The sequence below is a fragment of the Brachionichthys hirsutus genome, unplaced genomic scaffold, assembly GCF_040956055.1.
Source record: "Brachionichthys hirsutus isolate HB-005 unplaced genomic scaffold, CSIRO-AGI_Bhir_v1 contig_1324, whole genome shotgun sequence".
In the NCBI taxonomy this organism is placed as follows: Eukaryota; Metazoa; Chordata; class Actinopteri; order Lophiiformes; family Brachionichthyidae; genus Brachionichthys; species Brachionichthys hirsutus.
The window spans coordinates 44,938-68,602 of NW_027180574.1; the positions used below are offsets into that span (position 1 = coordinate 44,938).

General features: G+C 39.7%; 1 protein-coding gene across 1 annotated transcript in view; it reads right to left on the bottom strand.

The window, feature by feature from the left end:
• LOC137916016 (ADP-ribosylation factor-like protein 15) overlaps positions 1 to 23,665 on the bottom strand; it is a 47,234-nt gene that overhangs the window by 14,308 nt on the left and 9,261 nt on the right. The window contains exon 7 of the mRNA XM_068759139.1: positions 20,019 to 20,227. Within this exon, the coding sequence (XP_068615240.1) occupies positions 20,019 to 20,227 (209 nt within the window). The remainder of the gene's footprint in view (positions 1 to 20,018; positions 20,228 to 23,665) is intronic.

The window sequence follows — 23,665 nt, forward strand, 5'->3', positions numbered from 1 at the left end:
CATCACACAACCATGTCGTGAATCTTCAAGTCAGTTAAAAAACAGAAAATAAATATCTAGTGAAAGCAGGCGCGAGCCATTGGCAACACAGAATTACACAACACATGGTCAAATCAAGATTTGTTCTTTTTTTTTCTTTTCATCTTTGGGACAATAATTCAATTATTTTTGTTTCCTACCATCAGAAAACTTTAATTCAGCTGTTTCGAGAAGAAGCAGAGAGAGAGAGAGAGAGCGAGAGCGCGAAAGAGCAACACTATTTAATTCTCTTTTCGTTACTGGAATATTAACTACAGTGTTTTTAGACTGACAAGATTTTGTCTTATGGAAGAATTATTCTTTCAAGTTAGGATTCTCAAATAATAGATGAACAGGGTGGATAACTGCCTTGCTCCAAAAGGGTAAACGAGACGAGTGAACATACTTCTCAGCCCGGGTTTACAGCAGACTGCTTTTTCCTGTGCAGCCATCTCTTGATTTGGAGACGTTTGCTTTTAAAGAGCAGGACCGATGCTCAGGTGTAGGCCCCCAGGCTACACTAATCCTTCTTGAAGTGCCCGTGCCATTAGACCGTGTAATCAGGAATGCGCTGCAAAGCAGGTGTGTTAATAATGCTTATTAAAAGAAATGCCATTTACTGCCGTCTGCTTTGGATACCTGAAGTTGGTGATGTCATGACAGACATAAAAGAGGAAGGGCGAGACGAGGAGGTAAGGTTAGTGAGGAGTATTTTCGCAGACTGGCGAGTCCAGACAGAGAGGCAGAGCGAAAATAGCTCAAGGGGCAAACAAGGTAACCTTTTTTCAAAAGACGCTTCAGGGGGTGTCTGCCAAGTCCCACACAATACTGTCTGCAGCAAATGTCTGTGCTGCAGTTGTTCTGCACCGCAGAACGCTATCTTAAATTGTGTATGTTCTTCAGGCAGATCAAATCCTCTAAAAAAAAAAAAAGAGCAAAGCTGCTCAGCTAAATTAAAGCAGCATCGCCAACTGATGTGTAACTTGCTATGACAGCTGCAAAAAAAAAAAACATTTACTTGGCTCTGAGCCCTGGAAAGATATAAATCATTGCTTCATACTGAAAAAAATTACAATTAATCAAGATTTAAATGATTTAATAGATATTGGACTTTCGTACATTGCAACATATGTTCAAGTCAATTTTGAATGAAATCCAAAGACATACGCAATATAGGTCCAATGAAAATGTAGCTGATTGAGTTGAAAAGCAATCAAGGAATGTCGTTCTAGGTCCAGCTACATTAGTGTCGTGTCAAAATAGGAATTTTTCATGCATACAAAATTTCAATGGTAAATGCACTTGCACCATTTTTTAATACTCAACTACTTTCAACTATCCAAACCTATATTCGTTTTCGAGGAGCTAAAAACACCATAATCCTTGTGGAATCGGCAAACCAAGGTAAGAAGGAGTAACGAGGTAAAAATAAATTTGTGTTGCTGTGAATATTGAGCAACCACTGCTGCTAATTTAGACTTCAGAACTGTACTTGCACAACTGAATTCACATGTGGCACCAGCTCATTTTGCATAATTTAGAGTGACAAATCACATCGGTGCACTTTGATCTCAAATTGAACAGGTTGTTAGGTCTATATAGATCCTGATATCCGTGCGCACATAGAGGAACGTAGACTACAATCAGTGTTTGAACCATAAATGACACCAGGCATATAAAGAAGTCATACAGAAGTCACTGAACATTTCTTGTCAATCCTCAACATAGAAAAGTAAATGTCACCTGATATAGATCTAGAATCAGATCCCTACATAGGTCTCCTACATAGCAACTGTTGTCAACCACACTGCTCAATGTACTTGAAAGATGAGAATATATATGTGGATGGACTGCACACCCATGCCAGCTGGGGCATCCTCACTTTGTTCTAAATGTGGAGAAGGATAGTGTAACACGGATCAAATGTTTATGAGATGTATAGATAAGAACTCAAGAAACCAGATGAACCTTAGAAATAAACTAAGCGTTCCCCCCCGTAAAGTTACTAAAGAAATTACCTTTAATTTAATTGGAATCTGCTGACATGACAGGAAACATTCAGAATCTTGCATTTATTAATGCACACAAGTACCATCACTAATGTAGCTAACAGTCACTTACTCATTGAGGATGTGTTGCTGGTCCAAAGAACAAAATGACATAAGTGAATGAGGAATGAATGAGTGTGGAAGCAAAACTGCAGAATTTAAGTGCCACAAAGCAACTGGCCATGTCCTGTCTTTGTGTCCAAAGGCCAGAGTGCATCCTCTGAGTCGCCTGATGCGCTCAGACTTCATTCATGGGTAATGTACCAGACCGAGCAGATTACTCCCCTTTCTTCATTTTCTCCACTCAGCCGAGGAAGCCCTCTCCAGGCACGGCTTCTCACCCACTTTCTCTGTAGTACTGTGCCGAGTTGATAGACAGCTCCCGTCAGCATGGCTGACTTTAAAAGCAACAAATCTGACAGCGAATCTAGAAATATTTAAAGTAATACGATTGTGTTTCGGTCAGAAAATGTTACAAGCTTCAAAGTCAGCTCCTCTTAACCTGGGATCAAACTTCGCTTCGCTATGAGTCTTGGTCATACTGGTTAGTACCGGTACTTGCAATCAGAATGTAACTGTGGTGCTTCAGGTGGCACCGCACAAAGAGTGTACAAGAACAATCAGTTAATTTGTGCTTGGTCAATGCTTTTCCTCTGCGTGAACAACTTTTCAGCAAGGATTCTTTGAAGTCATCTTTACAACTGAATCATCACAGCGATTGAGCGATTGCTAGCAGGTACGTGTGCTTCCTCTTGTCCTCAAAAGAACCATCTGAAGATTTCCACATTGGTTCTGCACTGTGGGCAATGCTGGAACACTATGCAGTGTTTACATACACTCATTCATCCATCGCACACATAAAAGTGATGGAGGAGCGTTGGGCAATGAGGCATTCCCATCTAATCCATGGCCTATTTGTGTCCAAAGAGAGGTGGCTGCTCGAATGCAAACATGCAAAATATATATGTTCATTACTTGTTGCGTAAAAATGCAAAAATTTAAATCTGTCTTGATCATGAGAATTTGTGAAATATTTCAAACCTTAAAAAAAAACATGTATGGAAAACATTGCACAAAAGATCTGAATGAAATTATACAAATCCCAAAACTAAAATTGCCTTTGCAGACACACTGATTGAAGCGGCGAAGGATCGGAAAAGAGAAGCTGCTATTGACGCTAAACTCACCTTGCTCGATGACAAGTCTTGTCAGAGCTCAAAACTGACTGAATGAATTCTGGCACTGAACATTTCCACCCTTCCTACATCGAGTCATGTAACCATACAGGTCTAATGAAAACATAATAGAAATAAAATTATCCATCACTCACACACAGCAATGTTCTGCTGGTTAATCTGATCAGGAAATTCTTTCACCATTCATTCATTCAGTGGATTGTGTCTTTCAGTAACGTATTTTACTGCAACATAAACAGAGCGATATGCTCACTATCACGCCGCCGCACAGATGGCCCGTTTTCAGCAGTGCTCAATGCTGACTTTGACATTGGCGCCGTTACAAATTCAGGCAGACAGAGTGAAAGAAAGAATAAAAAAAAAAAGGGAAGAGCTGGCATATGAGTAAGGTCCACAGGTTTGGCATCCAAAGAGGCTGGCAGAAACGCAGCTAAAGATGGCTGAGTGCATTCCCAGCCTTGACAAAACAAATGGAACTGTTGTTTGGGTTCAGACTAGTTGGGCCCTTAGAAAGGACACCCCGGGAGGGAGGTGGAGGGGTGTGCAGGCCAGACGAGGACATACGAGGACACAAGAGAAGGTTGCATGGCTCACACCACCCACGTCAGCTCCAGCCAACCGCATCAAACTGTTCCCAGAGTTTGTGGAGACGACAAAAAAAAAAGAAGGGTCGAACTTAAGAGGAATTCAGAACACTATATATACAGTATACATACATATATACAAAAAACACAAGAACAATTGGTGAATTTGTGGCAGGTATTTTCAAATTCACCAAAGAATGAAATATGGTGTGAACACACCATGACATTTAGCATTCTAAACTTCACATCTATTAATATTTTCAGAATGAATGTAACCGTGGTGCTTCAGGTGACACATCAAAGATCCGAAGTTAAGATATTACTCAACCGTAAATGAATTGTAAGGTTAATAATGGCAGGCGTTTTTTTCCATCCACAGGGAGGGTGACTGGTCAGGAAGCTGAGGAGTGGCCAGTCCTTCTGACATGATTAGCACCAACAATCGAGCTGAGGCAGTAAAACTGCTAAATGTGCCACAAAGAGAGAAAAAGAGATTAATGGCTGATTTTAAATCACAGTTTAAGAAGAATGAGGATTCCTGCTCAGATAATCTGTACTACCAAATGTTTGGTTAAAACAATTCTTTTATTTTTTTTTAAATCATTTTTTTTTGTTAAATTCAACTAATTTAAAACAGCAAAAAATCTTAACCCTGTAAAGCCTGAACCATGACAAAATTCAAAAATCTAATTTTTGAATCATGTTTATTGAACCTTCTGACAAATTTGTCAAGACATTTAACATAAATTTGCATATGTGCTTTAATTTGAATCCTTTTTACTACATCTGGCATTTAAGCATGTGCAACATGCAAATTAATGTCTGAAGATTTTCAGGAAAATAATATTGTCACCAGAAGCAATCCTGCATTCTGGATCACTATAAAAATGTGTGTTAACATTGCAATCAACAGACTATTAAAACTTGCTGCTCTGGCTCCTCTAAATATTCTAAATTTTAGAGCAGATTTTTTTTTAGGTGCAGGCTTCCATTTTTAGATTGCAACGTGTAGAATTGCAGAACTCACTTTTAATGTCAAGGAACTTTGAACTCTAAAGTTTAAATAATTTTATGTCAATGGAGCTTGTTTACCATTGTCACTAGATGTGATTACTTTTCTGTGTGTGTGTGTGTGTGTGTGTGTGTGCCTACAGCATGTAGAGTCGTAGAACTTTTTTGTATCTGCTATTTCAGTTCATTGATTTCTATTTACTGATGTTTGAGTTACAGGGAAGGATTAGTATGCATGTAAAAACAACATTTGCACAGCACCAACTAACCAACTAATGTAAAATCACTTGAATTCTTATTATATCCTTTGCCACCAATGACATAAGTCAGGTGTTATGGTTATGAGGTTTTGTTTGAGGTATCACTAATTCTCTCTCCCATCGTTCTTTCCACCTAATGTTGTAAAAATGTGTAACACATAATACTGGAGCATGTACGTACTGTAATCAACTGTCTAAATACTAATGCTGACCGCATACACTCATGTCAGTAGTTCCTCCCACCCTAAGGAAGGCAATACACCCCATAATACTGCAAAAAAAAAAAAAAAAAAAAAAAGCTTGAATGGCTTGAGGAATACGGCACTTGTCCTTGCCTGCAATCTCCCTGGATCTCAGACTGATTGAGCATGTGTGGGATATGCTGGAACAAGTATGATCCATGAAGGCTTAACCTCACAATCCACAGGATCTAAATCAACCACAGCATTAAAATGGTGCTGTGGGTAATACTGGTTTTAATGTTTAGGGCAATCACTGTATACATAGTGTATAAGAAGTAGTTCACACTTGGTTAGAAAGACAGACACTAAAACACCATCGAGCAAAGCAGCTGAACTGGCTCTAATGACTGGCAGAGATTGTGTTATAAAAACATCTTCAGGATGCACAAACTTTTGAAACCAAATTGAATATCCTTTCGCAAGCAGTAAACTTGTTTTCCACTGGCAAGCAAATACCAAGTAAATCTTACTGACACGTGTCCCTGCTATGTGGAACGGCTGCAGTACTGACAGACATGAACACACTTTACGAATCCCAAAAATGTACAGGTGTGCACAATCTGTCATATGTAGAAACAAGCCTCAACATCTGCTTGCTTCAGCATCAAACATAGCCAACCGCCTCCTTTGCCTATGACAGCTACAGCGGGTAAAGCCATATACCGCTTACATTAAGGACAATACTTGCCAATGCAGATGAGCACCTCCCACACATCTACTTTACTCCTAACCTCCCCCTTGGCAGAGCATACCAATTTCCACCTGGATGGTCGTCAACTATGTGCCAAGAGGATATCACGGCAGCTCCATATCCTCTGTGTGACAGTGTAATTCCCTCTGCCCTGCAGCAATGTCTGCAAAACTCAGACAGTTTACACGTTCATGTAGCTACACTGCACCAGGGAAGGAGGATCTGCCAAGTATTCTGGGCCTTCATTTGATTTTTGGCTCATACCGTTTTTAACCCCTTCCAAAATGTGCTTCCACAGGTAAGAGGGGAGCGGTCTTTTACCATTTTATTGTAGTATATGGCAACCAAAACGCAGTACTTAACTGACTGTTTTGGGTCTTCTGCTTTGTTACATTACTATATATATTCAGCGCAATACGTGTTAACTGAACATACTTCATTTTGGTGGTGCCCAGCAGTGTCATGGCTGTAATATGTGGATATGAAGTACCAGGATACTAATATTATAATACCTGCTTCATCGGAGAGTTGTTCAATGACTAAAACGGAATAAATTCACTTCTACATCACAAGCAATAGCTAATCGCATGGATTTCCATGAGAGTCCTCTCAACACAGTGGACCAACTCCCTGATTGGGTTCTGGACCGCCCTCTGTTGGGAAAGTCAAGAGTAATCTGTGCCTGAACAACAGCGGGCATGCAGAAGGCAACTGAAAGAAAGACAATTGTGTGCACGCACACTAGCTTTGCTTGAAGGGAAATTAATTTTACACTTGAATTTCATTGAGGATATATTCCCAAATGGTCTGTTTGAGGCAATTGGGAATGCTTCCACTAAAAATTGAATTTGTTCAGGACATATCTGATCATGGAAATCACACTCAGATGTGTGACAAGACAAGAGATCGAATGTTTGAATGTATTGGCTCATATCCTGCTGATCATGAAATCTGTTCAGGAAGGAATAGTATAACTGATCTTTGTTAATGTATGCAATAATGCGAACAGCATTAATACATTGCCTGATATCCCCTCCTTTATTAACCACTTAAAAGTTTGTAATCACACTGTAATAAGCCTCAAGTGATCATTGTACAAGATGTCTTGCTTTTTCCTGTCTGTGCTTGTTACTCATCTTTAATAGCATGTGGGATATTAGCAGCTGACTTTCATCATTATATACATCTGTAGTGCCAGTTTCAACGTAAACTACTGATGACACCAAAAAAGAAATAGAAATACACATGTCGGAAGCAATAAAGTGCTCTTTCAGTTTGGTTTCCCCATGTGGGTACTTCTATAATTTCCCATTGGTTCTTTTTTTAAAAAGACAGTGTCATCGGGTGTCAGGTAAGTAACTAAAATTTGGCAATATACATTTTGTTTTCCTTAGTCTGAAACAAATAATCAGATTTACAGACATTACATCTTAAATCATCTTATCTTTAGCATCAATGTCGTTGAACTTTGTGTTAAGGACAACCCAGCTCAATTCTCTCAAACAAATAATCAGATTTACAGACATTACATCTTAAATCATCTTATCTTTAGCATCAATGTCGTTGAACTTTGTGTTAAGGACAACCCAGCTCAATTCTCTCAAACAAGCTTTTCAGACAGAAAGAAAGGTGACTTAAGGATTGTTCTGTTACAATTAGTTTGAGGCAACTAAAACAGCTGAAGGAATAAAGACAGGCGTGAGTTTAACAGTTTTTAAACCGATTCTCCATCGTAGACAGCCAACGCCAAACAGCCCCCACCACGAATCCGAAGCTAAGGCTATCAGACAACTAAAGCTGCAAAAGCACAATGACCTGGTGACTGCTAAATCCCTCGGGAGAGTTTCCGTCTGGTTTTCTGGGCTCATCCATCATTTTATGTGTCTGGATTACGGATACTCCAGAGTTACTCCCAGACCAATAAAATTAAATTGACATGTTATGATTTTAGGAAAGTTGTCTCTGGCCACTTAAGGGTTTGTGCGAATGTTATCCAGAATAAATCTACCAGAATAATCCACATTAGAACCTCAAGGAAACCGGCAAAGACAGATCCATGGAAACCTTTAGGTATTCCATTCATTTTATATACAAAGCTTTAATTAGTTTCAGAGAAAAACTGAAATAATGTCAAAGTATTAATCTGCAGACTCTGAAATCTAAGAAGATCCAGTGGACGGATCCTCCATCTCATGCTCCGATCCTCTTCTCTCAGACAAGATACGGTGCTGTGGCCCTCCAGGCCTGCAGGTCAGTGGACGTGGCGATTACTTGCAAGTCCTTGACACGAGACAAATCGGAGCGCTTTCATCTGTGTCGGTGGGTCAACCCTCAAAGCCTAGTTACAGGATTGGCGGTCGCCAATTAGCCCAATTAGCTTTTGGCAAGCCACTAGGGGTGTCACATGCCACCAGCTTTGCACTGATGGTACCTGACAAGCCTGCAGATCGGTCATGTCTGCCATCACAGGGGGTAAAGTTGGTTGCGGTAAGGACAAGAAGACAAAGATGCAGCTCTTGAAATAAAGCATATACATGTGTTTAGGCCACTGAAAAGAAATCACAGACCAAGAAAAATAAAAGAATAATACCTGCATGATGTAGCAATGGCTAATATCCTCCCAAGCACAATAAAAAGGTTATAATACTGCAAATTTACACTGTTATACAGCAACAATTCAAGAGTATATTCTAGGACAGGAAGTTTACCCAAAGGTTGAATCAGAAGCAATTGGCCTTCTGTTTAAAGGAAGCCAAGAGGCTTCCTCAGTTTTGACTGTGACAGAGAATGTCAGGTACCGGTGTGTGAAACCTTGTGAGGTTGTCAGCATGTTGAGAGACTATCAATGCGTGAATTTGTGTGAATGTAAGAGGATCTACACAAGCAGACAGGGAGGCTGTTTGTAAGCTCTGGTTCCTGTATTCCTTCGTACAGAAGAGTCTATTTTGTCACACACAATGATACAGTTTCTATATTGTGATATATCTCTCTCCAGTTGAAGAATCCTCTTGGACGAGTCTCCACAGACATAGACAGTGTTATATTGCAAAATTTGTTCTCTGCATTTGACCTGTCCCTAAGGAGGTGTGGGCTGCCCTGAAAGCACCCAGGGAGTAAAATGGGGTTTAGTATCTTGCTCAAGGATACTTCAAACTCAAGACCGAAGGCCGCCGACTTGAAGACAAGCGGAATCCTTCTTTTATCTCCTCAGTCAGACATCCCCCCCCAGTATGCACTGGTGATGGGCGCCCACGTCAAAGTCTTTTAAAGAGATAGAAAACATTGCCAATTAAGTTGCTTTATGGAGAAAAATCCAAACCATGTATGGGTAGATAGGTACACTGTACCTATCTACAAGAAAAGAACATCTGGAGTTGGTTGTGGCCTGATGGAATAGAGCTGCTCATACAGAGGTTTGGGCAGAGTGCAGACTGTTGGTACATAGCAGTTTAAAAGTGTCTGCATGCATCTGTGCATGGGAAAGCATCCTGAAAAGCAGCATCCCCACGGAGGCCGGCACGTGTACAGCACCCTCACATCCCATATGATTCATAAACACTGAGTGATCTCTGCTTAAAGTGTACGCTTACATTATATGAAATAAAAGTATAGAGCAGTCCATCACATTTCTGTGGCTAGATAAGACTGTGCTACTACAGCTATCAAGTATTGCCTCATTCAAAAACACAGTAAAAACCTGTGGCCTGGATACAATTGGTGCGCTGACGGTTACAGAGATAAGCCGAAGCGGAGGTCTGTGACACACAGTCTCATTTGCAGCTTTGTGTGTCCTTGGCCCTCTCACTTTTTCCTCAGCCTCCTCGGTGTAATCTGTGCCTGACTACACAGAGTTTCTATATCTCCCCCCCCCCCCCCTCCTCAAAACAAGAAGCCAGGAAGTGTTCCATCTGTCATCATCTCAATTCACCCAGCAGTGTGGTTTTCCTCTTCACATCAAATCCATTCTTTACGATTTCCTTCCCAGTGATCATGTGTAAGTTGGTCTTTTAAACCTTCCCAGCTGAGGACAGTAAAGGAGAGGTAGACCACAGCGTTTGTGTATCTAAGTGTGGTGTAGTCGGAGTGCAGGCGCATTCCTGCGGGGCGAGTTGGGAATTCACCACACAACACCACGGATTGTGCGGGTGGCAATGAGGAGAGGAGATTGGGGAGGGAAGGTTTGTTGATGGACAACACAACAATTTGATTTCTCTGAATGTGGTCATAAGTAAGCACAGCTGCTCATGGAGGGATGTGCCTGAGCAACACACCTGGTCCGGCAATATTGGGGCGATTCTGCAGATGGTGAGTTAAAATAGTGACTTAATTATCTGACCTGAGCACTACAGACACTCAGATGAAACAATTCCATCTCAATATAATGCATGTATTGTAAAGATTTACATCAGCAAAACAAAAATGTAAAAACAGTCCGAACATTTCAGCTTCTTCTCCAATGGAGAAAACTACTTTGTGTGAATTATTTCCAGAACCGGTCCATTGTTCCAACCCTAAAGTGTTTTTGGATCTCAAGCTGTTGAACTTTCAAGCATGTAGATTGTTTCCAAAATAAGACACTATACCTGAAACCACATGATAAATCACTGACCTAATTCATCTTGATCTATTCGGCCAAAACTAAATCGTATTTGGCTCGCTGCATTCAGGTTTTTTTTGTGTCCCGCTATCCAACAAAAATTCAGAATAATTAGGAACAAATTGTCCCATAACGTCATTTCCATGTAAAATTGTTATTTGGATAAGTAACAAAGTTAATTCTGCGCTCCACACATCCTGTCCTCTTGAAGTATCGTAATATCCCAAGTATCATTCATAATAATGATAATCCATAACATAACATAATAACACCATGACATAATGATAATGGGTGTCTTTTTAAATTATTTTTCAATTACAATATAAGCTACCTTGGAGTTGTATCAAAAGAACTGATTGCAGTATGCATTGTTTCTCTTTGCCGTCACTTCATGCATCTGATAATACAAAATATACAAGTGCATCCAAGAGGCATTGAAGTTTGAAATCTAATGGATGAAGCCACAAACAAAAGATGTGTGTGTCTGACACAAAACTGGATCTGGCTGCAATGTCTTGGTCACACTTTGCTAATTAACATGGTGGTCATTTAGAAATGAAAAGAAACAGATGTGCAAGTCCTTCAAATCAGAAATTCAATAATAATAAAAAAAGTGGTAGCTACATGAACGTTTAATTAATTAATTAAATTCAGCCTTTTTCTTCTAGTCTCAACCAAAGATACACAAATAACTAGAAAAGCACTCCAAGAGCGCAAACCTCTGCCAAGCATCTCATTCCCCTTGTAATTGGACAACATGGTGACCTGGATCATCATCAAAAGGTTCTAAATTGTCCTTGGTATCTTTATAGAACCAACAATGAAAAGTAAAAGTGAATCGGATTTTTAACTGATTTTTGAATCCATAAATGGAGTTTAATGTTAAAATGTAATATTATTTCCTGACCTAATTCTGGATCAACTCCAGAATACATTCTGCATGATAGTGCATATTGGACCCCTTTATGACTGACTTTTGGTGAGTGAGTTGAAGTTTATAGATATATTTTTTAAAGCTTCCATTATAGATAAATGGGAAAATCCGGATTTTTTTGGTACCCAGACGGGCATCCGGATCGCTCTCGAAATTTAATGGGATGTCAGTTAGACATGTTAACACATTATGGTCAATTATTAAAAGTGCAAACTTCCAGACGAAATGGAGCACTGCTGTCTAAAAAATACATTTAATTTTTGTGTGTTTAAGTAAAGACATCAACTTTCAAAGATAATAAAAACTGCTATGTTATGGTATTCCATACAGATGACAGTCAAGTACTACCATTAGTATACACCGGCAGCTAATGTTAACGCTTAGTGCACTGAGCAGCTCAGTTGCTGCACATGTATGTGAAAGGGTGCAATCTGGCTGTCCTGTCAAAACATTCAGTTTGAGCCCTGAAGACAGAGACAGCATTTATCCGCTTATTGTCATGGAGAGCAGCGCCTTGGAGACGTGAAGCACAAAGGCTGATGGCAAGTTAACTCTAAATCTTCTTTGAGGATCGAGTGAGTTCGCAAACCGGTATAAATCTGCATATATTTCCAAACAAATTAGAAATCGTCTCTTCACGTCAGGCGTGCAATTGCTTTGTAAATTTGAAATATTTTTGAAAAGTCCATTCACTAACATTTCGCCAGGCAGCTTGGACTACATTCTCGTCAGTCCTGTGTTTTAAGGAAGAAATCTGACTAAAAATATACACATAGAACAAGTTTCTTTTACACGAAGCAATATAATTTAGTAACCTAATATTAGCACAGCCAGATAGTTGCAAGGAAAGGAATGTTTGGATGACACAACAGCTCCTCGGTTCTTAAGGCACGAGTGAGTAAAGCTTCAGAAAATGTACAGAGTTCAGAATGATACTTATTAAGAAACAGAGTAGCCTCAAATTTACATAGTCTTGTGCATAAATTCACGCATGTGTTCACACACACACACCTTTCAGGCTCATTACACCCCTGTATCTCCACTGAAGTGGAAAAATTCACCCCCCCCCCCCCCCCCCCATCACTTTCCCCACAACATCCTTACTCTATCGCTAACTCCCAGTCAATATCCACGCCTGTCACCCTTCCTGGGGTGGGGGATTCCTTGAGGTCAACTGAGAGATTAAGACCCTTCAAATGGGGTCATGAAGATCAATGATCAAACAGAGCCTGGTCCAGCGCCATGCAACTTCTACACCCGCTTTATTTAAAGATGCCAGATAATAGAGACAAAAGGATGGCTAACTACTTCCCTACACCGTGACCCGGCCAGCCTCTTAATCTCTGACGGTGGCCGAGCCCGTTGCTGTCAATGAAAGCTCCAGCAGTGACCGTTCCCAACATCTCCATTGATGGAGCAGGAATCAAAGTGATGCGAGAGGAAATAAAAGGTTACTGAGGTCAGCCTGCATTCACAGATTTAGTGGCATTGGTAGAGGTTAAAAACACTGTTAGAACACTGTCAGCAAAGGTTGTCAATAATAAAATGTTGATCACACAAATGCAAATAGAGACGCGCTGGCCAGAATACATGTATATTTACGTGAATACAAGTTCTGACAGTTCAGTAACCAATTACAAATAAAAATTCTAATTAAGATATTGAAAATGAAGAAAAACAATTTATAATATGGCTGCAAAAATAAAATGCACTTTTGTATATTGCCATGCAAAAAATAAACATTTCCAAATCTCAAATGGTGGCACACCAGCATATGGTTGATTTACTGAAAATGCTCCCACTGCAAACACGACACATTCAAAATATCCAGGATTATTATTTTATTCCCTTGCTGTGATCTCACGTTTGTATCCTATAGTTTGTATCCTATAGTTTGTATCCTATAGTTTGTATCCTATAGTTTGTATCCGGAAGGGCAGACGTTGAATGGTCAAATGGTTATCTTAAATGGGAATAATAAATACTAGCGGTTACGAGGGTTTTGCATTAGTGTGTGTGCCAAACTCTTGTGGATCACAAGATCACAAAACTGAGTTGAGGAGTTGGGAAAAGTTTAAAAATGAGGGAAAAAAATTCAATGAAAAACCGAAACAAAGAATAAATGGCAAATTGTTTGGCAGACTAAGCTATCGCTCTGTGCATAAATCTACGGTACAGCGCTAGATACAAAAACGTAATCTCGAGTCCTGCCATTCATCACCAGGACTACACATCTTTGACAGCAAGTTCTCAGAGTCAAGCAACTGTTACAGTAATTCAGCACAGTGTTATGGAAGGAGTTGTGTTTCAGACCGGTAAGGACACGGTCACACAGATGATTGAATGTTAAATAAAGCAAGAAAAGGGAGTGGGCGAGGCCAGGGATTTGAAACTTCCCGTCTCCAGTGTTTTAAAAGTGGAACGGATAGTATTTAAACACAGCCGCTTTAGGAAAAGACAACATAAAGGGAACATTGAACAGGAAATTCAACTGCTTTCATACGCCAACGCAACTTTAGAGGGGGAAAAACAAACAAATAAAAAAAAACATACCCCAGGATCTCTATTTTAATACATTTTGATTTTCTTGAATGGCTTGACAATGTCAAACAAGGAAAAACATTTCACATTTACTATGACATTTAAATATAGCATCCAAAAGGAAATGAACTCCACTCGTAAAGGAAAGGTCAATCCGAGATGACTATCGACAGTGTGTAACTGTGAATTCGTCGATGCAGTGCAGATGCTAAGTCTCACCTCACACTCATCAGATGGCATTTCAGGAAATGCGTAATGGTGTTTTTCCCACTGTCTATCACCCCCCTCAGATGTGTGTGCGTCTCTGACACATTCATTAAACACAGTGTTTAAGTATTACAACATAACATATAGACACAGAAGCCCTGAAGGGAACGTAAAAAGACAACATTTGCCAACACCACCACTTAAGAGCAAGTTTTGCACGTGATGCTCCACTATAAGTCTGAATCTCTCAACATCCATCCATTTCCATTATTCAACCGCTGAAACTTAAGAGACTCCATCGAGTTATATCAGAGTTCATGGAATCCAGGTACCAATTGCAGGTATACTGAAAACCTGAGATGAGGAGAGACTTAGTGTAATTCAACCTAGGAGACGTTCCTCTTCGCCTGTGTAAAACGCTACTGTTGTGGCTTTATGACACCTTATAGTTTGCATAAATGTTATCAAGGCATAATGGAGGGTCACAGTTGCACAAAGAGTCAACAGCAGAGCAAATAGCAGCACCCATTCGACTGTGTAAGAGGAGAAACTGGTGAGGTGGTAAGACAGGACGGAGGTGGAACAATTTTGAATGTGTACTGTGGGTGTGATCCCCAAAAGGAACATCAAATAAGCAGCTGGTAGCATTCAAGCAGCTGGTAGCATTCAACGGCTAACTTGAAGAGGAAAACATGTACCGTAGTTGGTAAATTACAGTCGGACAGTTCGGGCTCCAGGAGCTCCTTAGGTAGCAGAGGACAACATCGAGCAAAAGAGAAATGTCTTCTTCGCGATACCGATGCGTAGAAAAGGATGAGAACTAATGTTCTGCAATTCTTACCAAACACCGTTTTCCCACACAGTGGACCCAAGGATAAGGAGGCTGTTCTAGACTGGAACGACTGGAGTTGGTGTGTGTGTGTGTTTGAGATAGCGCCTCACTCATGTTCACTCTTTCATTAGAGGAGGAAGTGTCATTTGGTGACTTTGACGACAACATTTAAAGTTTGACGGGAGCTCTCGTCATTAATTTCCAGAAGTTTCACTCCACTTATATTTTCAGATGTGTTTTATTTAGATCCACCATTCGTGTTCTCGCTCACCTAAAACAATTCTCTCCCTTTCCTTAACTCACTCTTGGTTATCATTCGGTCTTCTATCTTCCTCAGATAAGACAAGTGCCAATACAACCAAAAAGACTTCTCAGCAGTAACGCTGACAGCTTTTTCTAAAACAAGAGACCCTCATGGACACAGTCCATTAGGCCCATCCATCCAAACAGACCTGCTTTGTTGAGGTGTTATATCAACATGGCGACCCTCCCCTCCCCTCCTCCCAAGCTTCCTTGGGCCCCCCAATGGCAGGAGATTGATGTCAACAAGGAATTTTGTCCCACATTTCCTTCATCCTCCTCCAGACCCACCCTGCTCCTGAAAAACACTTGCACCAGGACAGAGGGCCCCAGTGAGGCCTTAACAGGCTCACTAAGCGGCATTACTCTGCTGCCACCGCCACCGCCTCTCACCCTTTGCTCCGGCAGTGCCAGAAACACCCCAAGTCACAAACGTGACACCATTAATAGGGAGTGCACCAGAAAACAGCGCTGCAAAAAAATCCAGGTCTGTGTGTGTGTTGAGGAAACGAATCCTCTTGCTCCATCAACAAAGTGATTGATGGAGGAAGAAGGCCAACGCGAAGACAACGTCTGTGTCGAGTGTCATCAGACCAACTCAATTTTAGTTTGTTACAAGGGCGGTGCTTCTCAAATATTCACAAGAGCCTTAAATGCAGGTCCTGTTTTAGAGGTTTGTCAATTTGAGATAGAAAGCCGCTGCAGGAGACAGGATCTGCATCAGGATCTTTGCATAACCCAGTGCATGTTCCAATAAAACTCCACAAGCGTACACAGTTTCATTCATCTGTAGGTATTTTTGTAGGCAGTTTTGTTTTCTTTTGCATATTCAGTGTGAGGCAGGAGGTAATGCAGCCTCATGGCTAGCACAGGCAGCGCAGTTTCTCCCTTGAGCCAGTCCCAAGCCCAGATAAATGCATATTAAACATACAATAAAAGTAGTGACATTTAGAAATCAGTTAATCTCCGGACACCAAAATAGATTCCTATGTTTCCATGCATATATGCCTGTAAAAACTTAAATGAAACCATAGTCCTATGTGAAAGGTACAAGGGTAGTCAAGGGACTCTGAGCCAATGCAGTAGCTCGACCTGCAGCTTCATCCATGCATCACATACAGTATATACAAAGCCTCAAGCATGACTTCTTGTTTTAATTTGAAGTGACATGTCTAATAAACATTTAGACATACTTAAATCATTTCTACATTTCAAAGAGGTTAGTAAGGATGTAACCAGTCAGTTTTCTAGAGCAAATTGTTTTTGGTGGATCAAAGGTTGTGCCTTGAATTGGATTATAGTAATCTTAAACATTACAGCCTTCATTCAGATAAACTGTGATTAATGTAATACATATACAATTTTTCTTTTCAGAAGGCTTTATCTACTAGAATATTAACAGCACTTCACAGTACAATAGTCCTTGACATTTTGCCTACTACTTTAATTTAACACAATAGTGTACATGAGATTTATAATGCATTAAAAACGTTAAGCTGCGATAAAATATACTCTTATTTTACTCTTATTCCCAAACCTCCTGGAGACAAACCATACACAAGTTAGGGATGAAAGGAACAATCCAGCACCGCTATCAAGACCCTATGAATTCTGCTAATAATGGCGAGAGAATTAATTTGAAAATAAAATGTGGAAAATATTGACTTTTAGAAGTGACATATGTGACATCTGAGTGTGGTTAACAAGGAATAAGAGTTGCTATTGTTTCAAAGGAGTAATATGTTAACAAATTGCTTTGAGGATCAAACTTTCCAGATGAATTATTCATCGGGTACAATCTGGAACCAGTGGCAAATGTTTAATCAGAGTTCGGCCTCTTACACAATCAGGTGGGTTTGGTTAATTATTGTCCATTTCCATCATTTTTCTGCTTTATTTTAAGAGCGTTTGATAATGTTACTCTTATTAATGAGGACAAGCAAGGGCAATACTTCATTCAAGACTGCCTTACGGTTCATTATAGGCATCAAGACGCATTGCGAGAGAAAGGGTGAACTCATCGAGTTCTTTCACCGTGTTCTCAAATGTAGTTTCATTTTAGCAAAGATTACTCATACGTCCTGAACACTAAGCTCACTCAGTGACTCAGCCAAGAGTCAGATGATACTATGCAAATAGAGGCACGATAACACTCATAATGACAATGTAGTTTCAAACACAATGAACCATGCCAAATAGCACCAGTGACACCGGAGGCGGAAGTGCCATTATAGGTCGTCACATACATAAGCAGCATGTATTCACACTAGCAGCGCATTTCTTTGTACTGGCCAACTCTTTGTGTTCCAATAGTTCATCTTGAAGTACTTAACACCCAATGGCAAGCAGCAGTGGTTGTATTTCTAACACGGGAGTCAAAAGGAACTGCCCAGAGATTTGCTGAGCTTCCACCTCTTCTCTTTCCCCAGCATTAAAGAAGCTTTATTGTACCCACAATTGAGTGCGATGCCATAACCCTAGAGACCCATCCAACTGTCAGATTATCATTTCAATTCAAATTATTCTATTAAATGTCTTCAACTGATGGAAAACTTCAAACGCTTATGTTAGGATTTAAGAAAGTGTCAATTTGTCACAAATGAATTAAACAGGTCGAATAAATGAGGCCATCTTTCAGCCGGATGAACTGTAATGCCACAATTCAAATAAAGGACAGAACCCTCTGTCTCACCAAGCCAGTCCAAATGCTTCCAGGAACTAACTGCAATGATGGGTCAAATATGACCAAGGACATTTGACAGTGAGGCTGCTGGATTGGAGTTCATTTGTTGAGTCATGAAATTTCTGGTTTTTAATTTCTATCCATATTTTTTTATCCAACAGAAACATTCATAGACTCTGTGTGTGCACGTGTGTCTGCACAATTGCAACCTCGTCAATATACATGCTAGCCAAAACAATGAGGGAAGAAAAGAAAAGCACAGTCATGCCGTATTTTAGCCCTGCTAGCTGTGATTAATCCCGTCCCGAGGTGAGGCGGTGACATGACCTTCAACTCTAGGGGTCAGCAACTACATTTGTCCAAGTGCCAGAATTTCTCCAAGCAGACAGTGTGAGGCCTAGCTTTACAAGCCAAATATGTATTTATTAACATCTACGTAGTCAAGACAAGGAAAAAACATTCATTTACGACGAAACTATAAGCATATATATTTATATACGTTTATTTTGTTGAATGTAATGTAAATACTATTACAATATTTAAAAAAATCAATGCCCATCCCTAAAATGTAGATGTGAGCGCTTTCTGAATGCATTAGTGTAATTGTAGAAGGGGAGGTTTGGGAGGATTGATGTGGTCACTCCATGACTATTTCATTTCTCCATTAGCGAGCATGTCATTGTCAAGTCAGACATCAATTGTTTCAATCTCAATCAAAATGCATTATCAAAGAAAAATGCATACAGAAATTTAATGAAATCACACAGCCAGATAGTATAAAAAAAAAATACTGAGACTACTGATACGGCAAAATAATTTGCCATCAAAAATTATGTGGGTTAAAGAAAACAGTATTTCCCTCTTACAACGGTCAGTATAACTGCATTGCACACAAGTGAAAAAAGAGAAACCAAGTCAAGCTGCTCATAATGCTAAGGACTCACAATTAGGTACCACAGAGGTTAAAGCAATACCATGTATTTGGTTACTGCTTCAGGTCCCACACGAGGTCAGACTCCTACCCCAACAGAGAGGCCACATTCATAGCTTTGGTCTCTGTGTTGGCAATGCACCAGTCTTGTACTTTAACCTTTGAAGGAACTGACCCACGTGGCTTTATTACCATGTTATATGTTGGATGTGTTCATCTGGCCCAAATTCTAGAGGTCAGTCACAAGGAACCTTCCTGCGAGCTTCTGTTCCAGCACCGACTAGAAGAGGATGCCCTGCTTTCCTCGTTCTAGATGAGGAGATAAGGTGCGACCTCCAGAAACACCAATATGTTGCCATCCATTGATTGCTTTTAATTTGAGGTACCATCACGCCAAAAGGAAGTGATTAAATTCTGAATATGGCAAAAAATGTGTGGCTATATACACATTCAACTCCTTCTTCTATTAGAAACTTAACATTGACTGAATGTTAGGAGTGTTCCTTAATCGGAGATGAATGGAAACCATTTAGGTACATATGTCTTTTGGAAAGTGGCATTTTTTTTTTTTGTGCATATTTACAATAAAACCAAGCGGGGAGGCAGCAGATAAATGCTTCTTATAACAATTGGTGTAGCAAATAATGAAAATCATACCTTTTCCAATTGACAACAAAAGCTAGGAATGGTTGAGTTGTTTTTGGTTGTCAAATTCCAAGTTATATCTGTTATATACAACTATTTATTTCTGTGCCAATAAAATAAATTAAATAAACTTCTCATGAAAAGAGCCAACCATGTACTTTTTGTCTTTCAGCTTTCACTTATATGCACGTGTAAGTCTCAGTGTTTTCAATTAAATGCAAAACTGCATCATGACTCGGAAAGAAACATAATATTGATGTCACACATTAAGAGGGGAATTATATGTGTACGAGTTTACCTGGTTTGGTGTCCTTGCAGCAGGCTTGTCCTGGTGGTTAGCAAGGATGAGGAAAGGCAGTGTGCAGAGCTGTGGGTGTTGCAGGGCTGAGTGGAGCTCATTTCGTGCTGCTTCAAGGTCCTCATCTGATGAAGCACTGTCCAATACAAAGACTACTCCCTGAGATCCCTGGTAGTAGCGACTCCAGTATTTCTTGATGTTGTCTGCTCCTGTAGACAGGTGTGTTACCATTATTAAATCAAATTTGGGAGAGGTCGCTGGTATTTTTTTTTTTTTTTAATGTGTGATCAACAGCATCTTAGCAGACAACAGATACGTATTTCATGACAGAGAACAACGTTCCATATCAAAACGGTGCAAGGCCAAACAAACACCGATGTTTGTTTCTCAGTAGTTCCACAAGGCATGACCTCAATAGACCTTAAAGTAAACTGGATTATTCGAACACAGTCTGTTCATATGTAAGGCTACTCTAATACAAAGTACTACAGTGAGGACACATGCTGCATTCTTTTTCTTGCTGTGCTAATTTTGAAAAATAACATCCACTTAAGAACAAATAAAGCTGAACTAAACGCCTTAAGAAGTGTGTTCTGGTAACCCAGCTTTGGGTCTCTGAAATGATAATAATTGTGAAAGAAAATTACGTGCTAACAAAATGAGTCATTCTGCCTCCACCAACAGGCAAAGCTATTGAAGAGGAAATGCATTTTAATGAGTAAACTTCCTGTCCTCTTTCTTAGGGTCAATAATCCTCCTCATCTTATTAGGATGTGATCAAATCTAACTAAATAATGTCAAGGAAATAAAGCAGGAAATCCAATTATTCTGGATTGTGATTGTTCACAAAACGCGACACTCCTTTGTTCAGAAATCATAGATTGCAGTTCATAATATCCTTAAATTATTATTTTTTTTATTTCCCTCAACTTCACTGACTAGCAGATCAGCAGAATAAGATCAAATAAAGTGATGCAGCGCGATAGATGCACATGTTGACTGACTACAATACAAGAGTTTTGTCAGAAACACACACACACGACGACTGAAGGTGAACCATTAATAAGAGAAATTTCGTTAAAAGAATAAGGAAAGTCAAAATTTTCAATAAGGTTTTATTTTGAGTTTCTTAAAAAAACACTGATGAAATGTAAAATGTGATTTTTTCATATAAAATATGTCCTTTTGCCATATTAAACAGAGCACAGCACAGACTTGGAAGGATTCTCTACTCTGGCGAGTTACTTCCTTCAATCTTCTGAACTCTGATATATTACTGTTGCTCATAGAAAAGTAACTGCCAAGAAGTGATCAAGTGTGAAGCTGGCAAATGTTTAAACATCACTCAGCCCTCTCAGTGACATTTACCTTCCTTCCTTCATGCTCGCCCTCCTTTCCTCGCCCACTCTTTCTACTTGCACCTCAAACTGGAGTGGAAAGCTATCAGACAAAGTGGCACTTGAGAGATTGTCTAGGAAGTTTCTCTCTTTGCCTGGAAATGGTGGAATGTCCATGTCTCCTTGGCTCTTGTTGGCAACTTCTGCCACCTATTGGTCTGACAGGAGGACTTTTAAGCATGATGGCATCATTCTTTGGGTAACCTGAGAGCCCCACTACATCCAATTAAAGCAGTGCAACATTAGTAAGACCTCATTAATTTTTTTTGGCTTTCCTCACTTTCGTGCCTTTTAAAAATGTATTTTACTTTCTGTGTATAGCTCATATTCTAAAAAGAAACGTTCTATTTTACAACCCATAAGGCACCAAAAGTGAACAACACAGCACAAGATAAACATTTCAACACTTCTATTTACGTTATGAAAAAACAATGCGATGCTACACCTGTGATGTCAGGGATGAAAAGGATAGAAATCCGATCTGAAGAAAACGCCTCACCCATTCCTCCCATTCTCACTGGACCAAGACCTTTAAAAATCTCTGGAGCAAACAGGAACAAGCTACAACACAGAGGGAAATCTATTATTTTTTCACTGACCAAACCAAAAGCAGCAACTTTATTAATTGAGTTAGTCTTGAAGTGAATTTTTGATCACTTTTGTTGTTGTAACCTACCCTGTCACAAAGGTTGCTCCCCCCGTTTCACTTCCTGTGAGCAAGTGTGGGAAAGTCTCTCCACTGTACTCAAACTACAGGCTGCCTTATCTGGTGCTGAACAGCTTCGTCAGCATTGTGTTTTTTCTCAAGGCCTTCCATTTATGGGACATTAACTTTAATCTTTAAAAAAAAATTAAGATGTCATCGTGACCTTTCAGGAACCATAACAAGTAGTTTTCACCATTTTCAGCCATTTTCTAGACAAAACAATAGTTATTATGGAAATAACTGGCATGTCAATGAACAAATAACTATTAAGAAGTGAAAAGTTTTATATCTTTAATAAAAGAAGGAATGGTCAAATTTAGAAGCAAATTACCTTAAGTTAACCTTAAGTGTCAAGTTAGGTTTAAGGGACATACATTTAATCTGAAACTATAACAAAATCCCCTGCTAAAATTCTGATCATTCCCAAATTGCAATGTTAGTAATAGAATTTCCCTCTGGTCTCAAGAAATTAAAACAAACTTCTCTGGCAGTTTGTTCTATTTGTATCAATAAAAGACTGGTTTTAAATTCCCTCGCCGTTTAAAAAAGATGTTTTCAAACATTGTTGCCGTCACACTTTTTTCCAGCCTTTATATTGGACAGAACACAAACATGTTGCTAATCAGCTCTTCCTTCACCCTTGAAAATCAAAACACTAAACGCAACAGTCTTTGAAGTCTCCCTAACAAAAAACAGACAGTTATCATCCCCCCCCCCTTCTGCTCCGAACAAAACAGATACAATACAGTGATAGGAGGGAGCGCCGGGACAGGCGAGGGAGGCCTGTCGTTATAGTTTGCTTACTTCGTAGTGGAATGAGCGGTGACTGGAGTGGGATGGAAAACACTTCAGCTGCTGATGCACCCATCAACCTGTAGTCACAGCAGTGTCTGTTCTTAAAGTAAACATGTCCTACATGGGGCCGAGGCTACAACACACATCAGTCCCTCCCATTCATGCACGGAACTGACAAATCCCGTTTACAGACGTGGTACCTCTCAATATTTCAGGTGAATAAATTGCAATTTAATAATTTGATTGTGTTCTTTGGTCGTTCAGGACCCTGCATTATCACGTACAACTGTGAGTACATCTGAATACATCCAAATAGTTATTAAGTACATGATAAGGTACTTTCAATGTGCATTGCTAAAAAAAAATCATACATTATTCTTCAAAACTTAATGACTTGAACTTCAACAGTTGCTATGGCCAATGCACAATAAGATATGTTGTCTGTCTTTTAAAGTTTACGCAATGCAACCTCCATGCAGTTTCAACAAAACCAACCCAACATCAAATAGATTATATGCTTAAACCTCACGTTTTGTTTTGTTCAGGAACGCTCAAATCTGCAGCTTCCAGCCATCTGCTCTAGACCCAAATGACAATTTGTAAATTATCTCACTTTTGGTAATTTATTTTCCGATGCAAATAAAAGCTCTGCTGGGCAAGAAACACGCACTGTGGTCTTGTTTGATAGTAACAAGAACCACATTGGGTTTACCATGACTACAGCATAGTGAAGAAGAAAAAAAATCCCC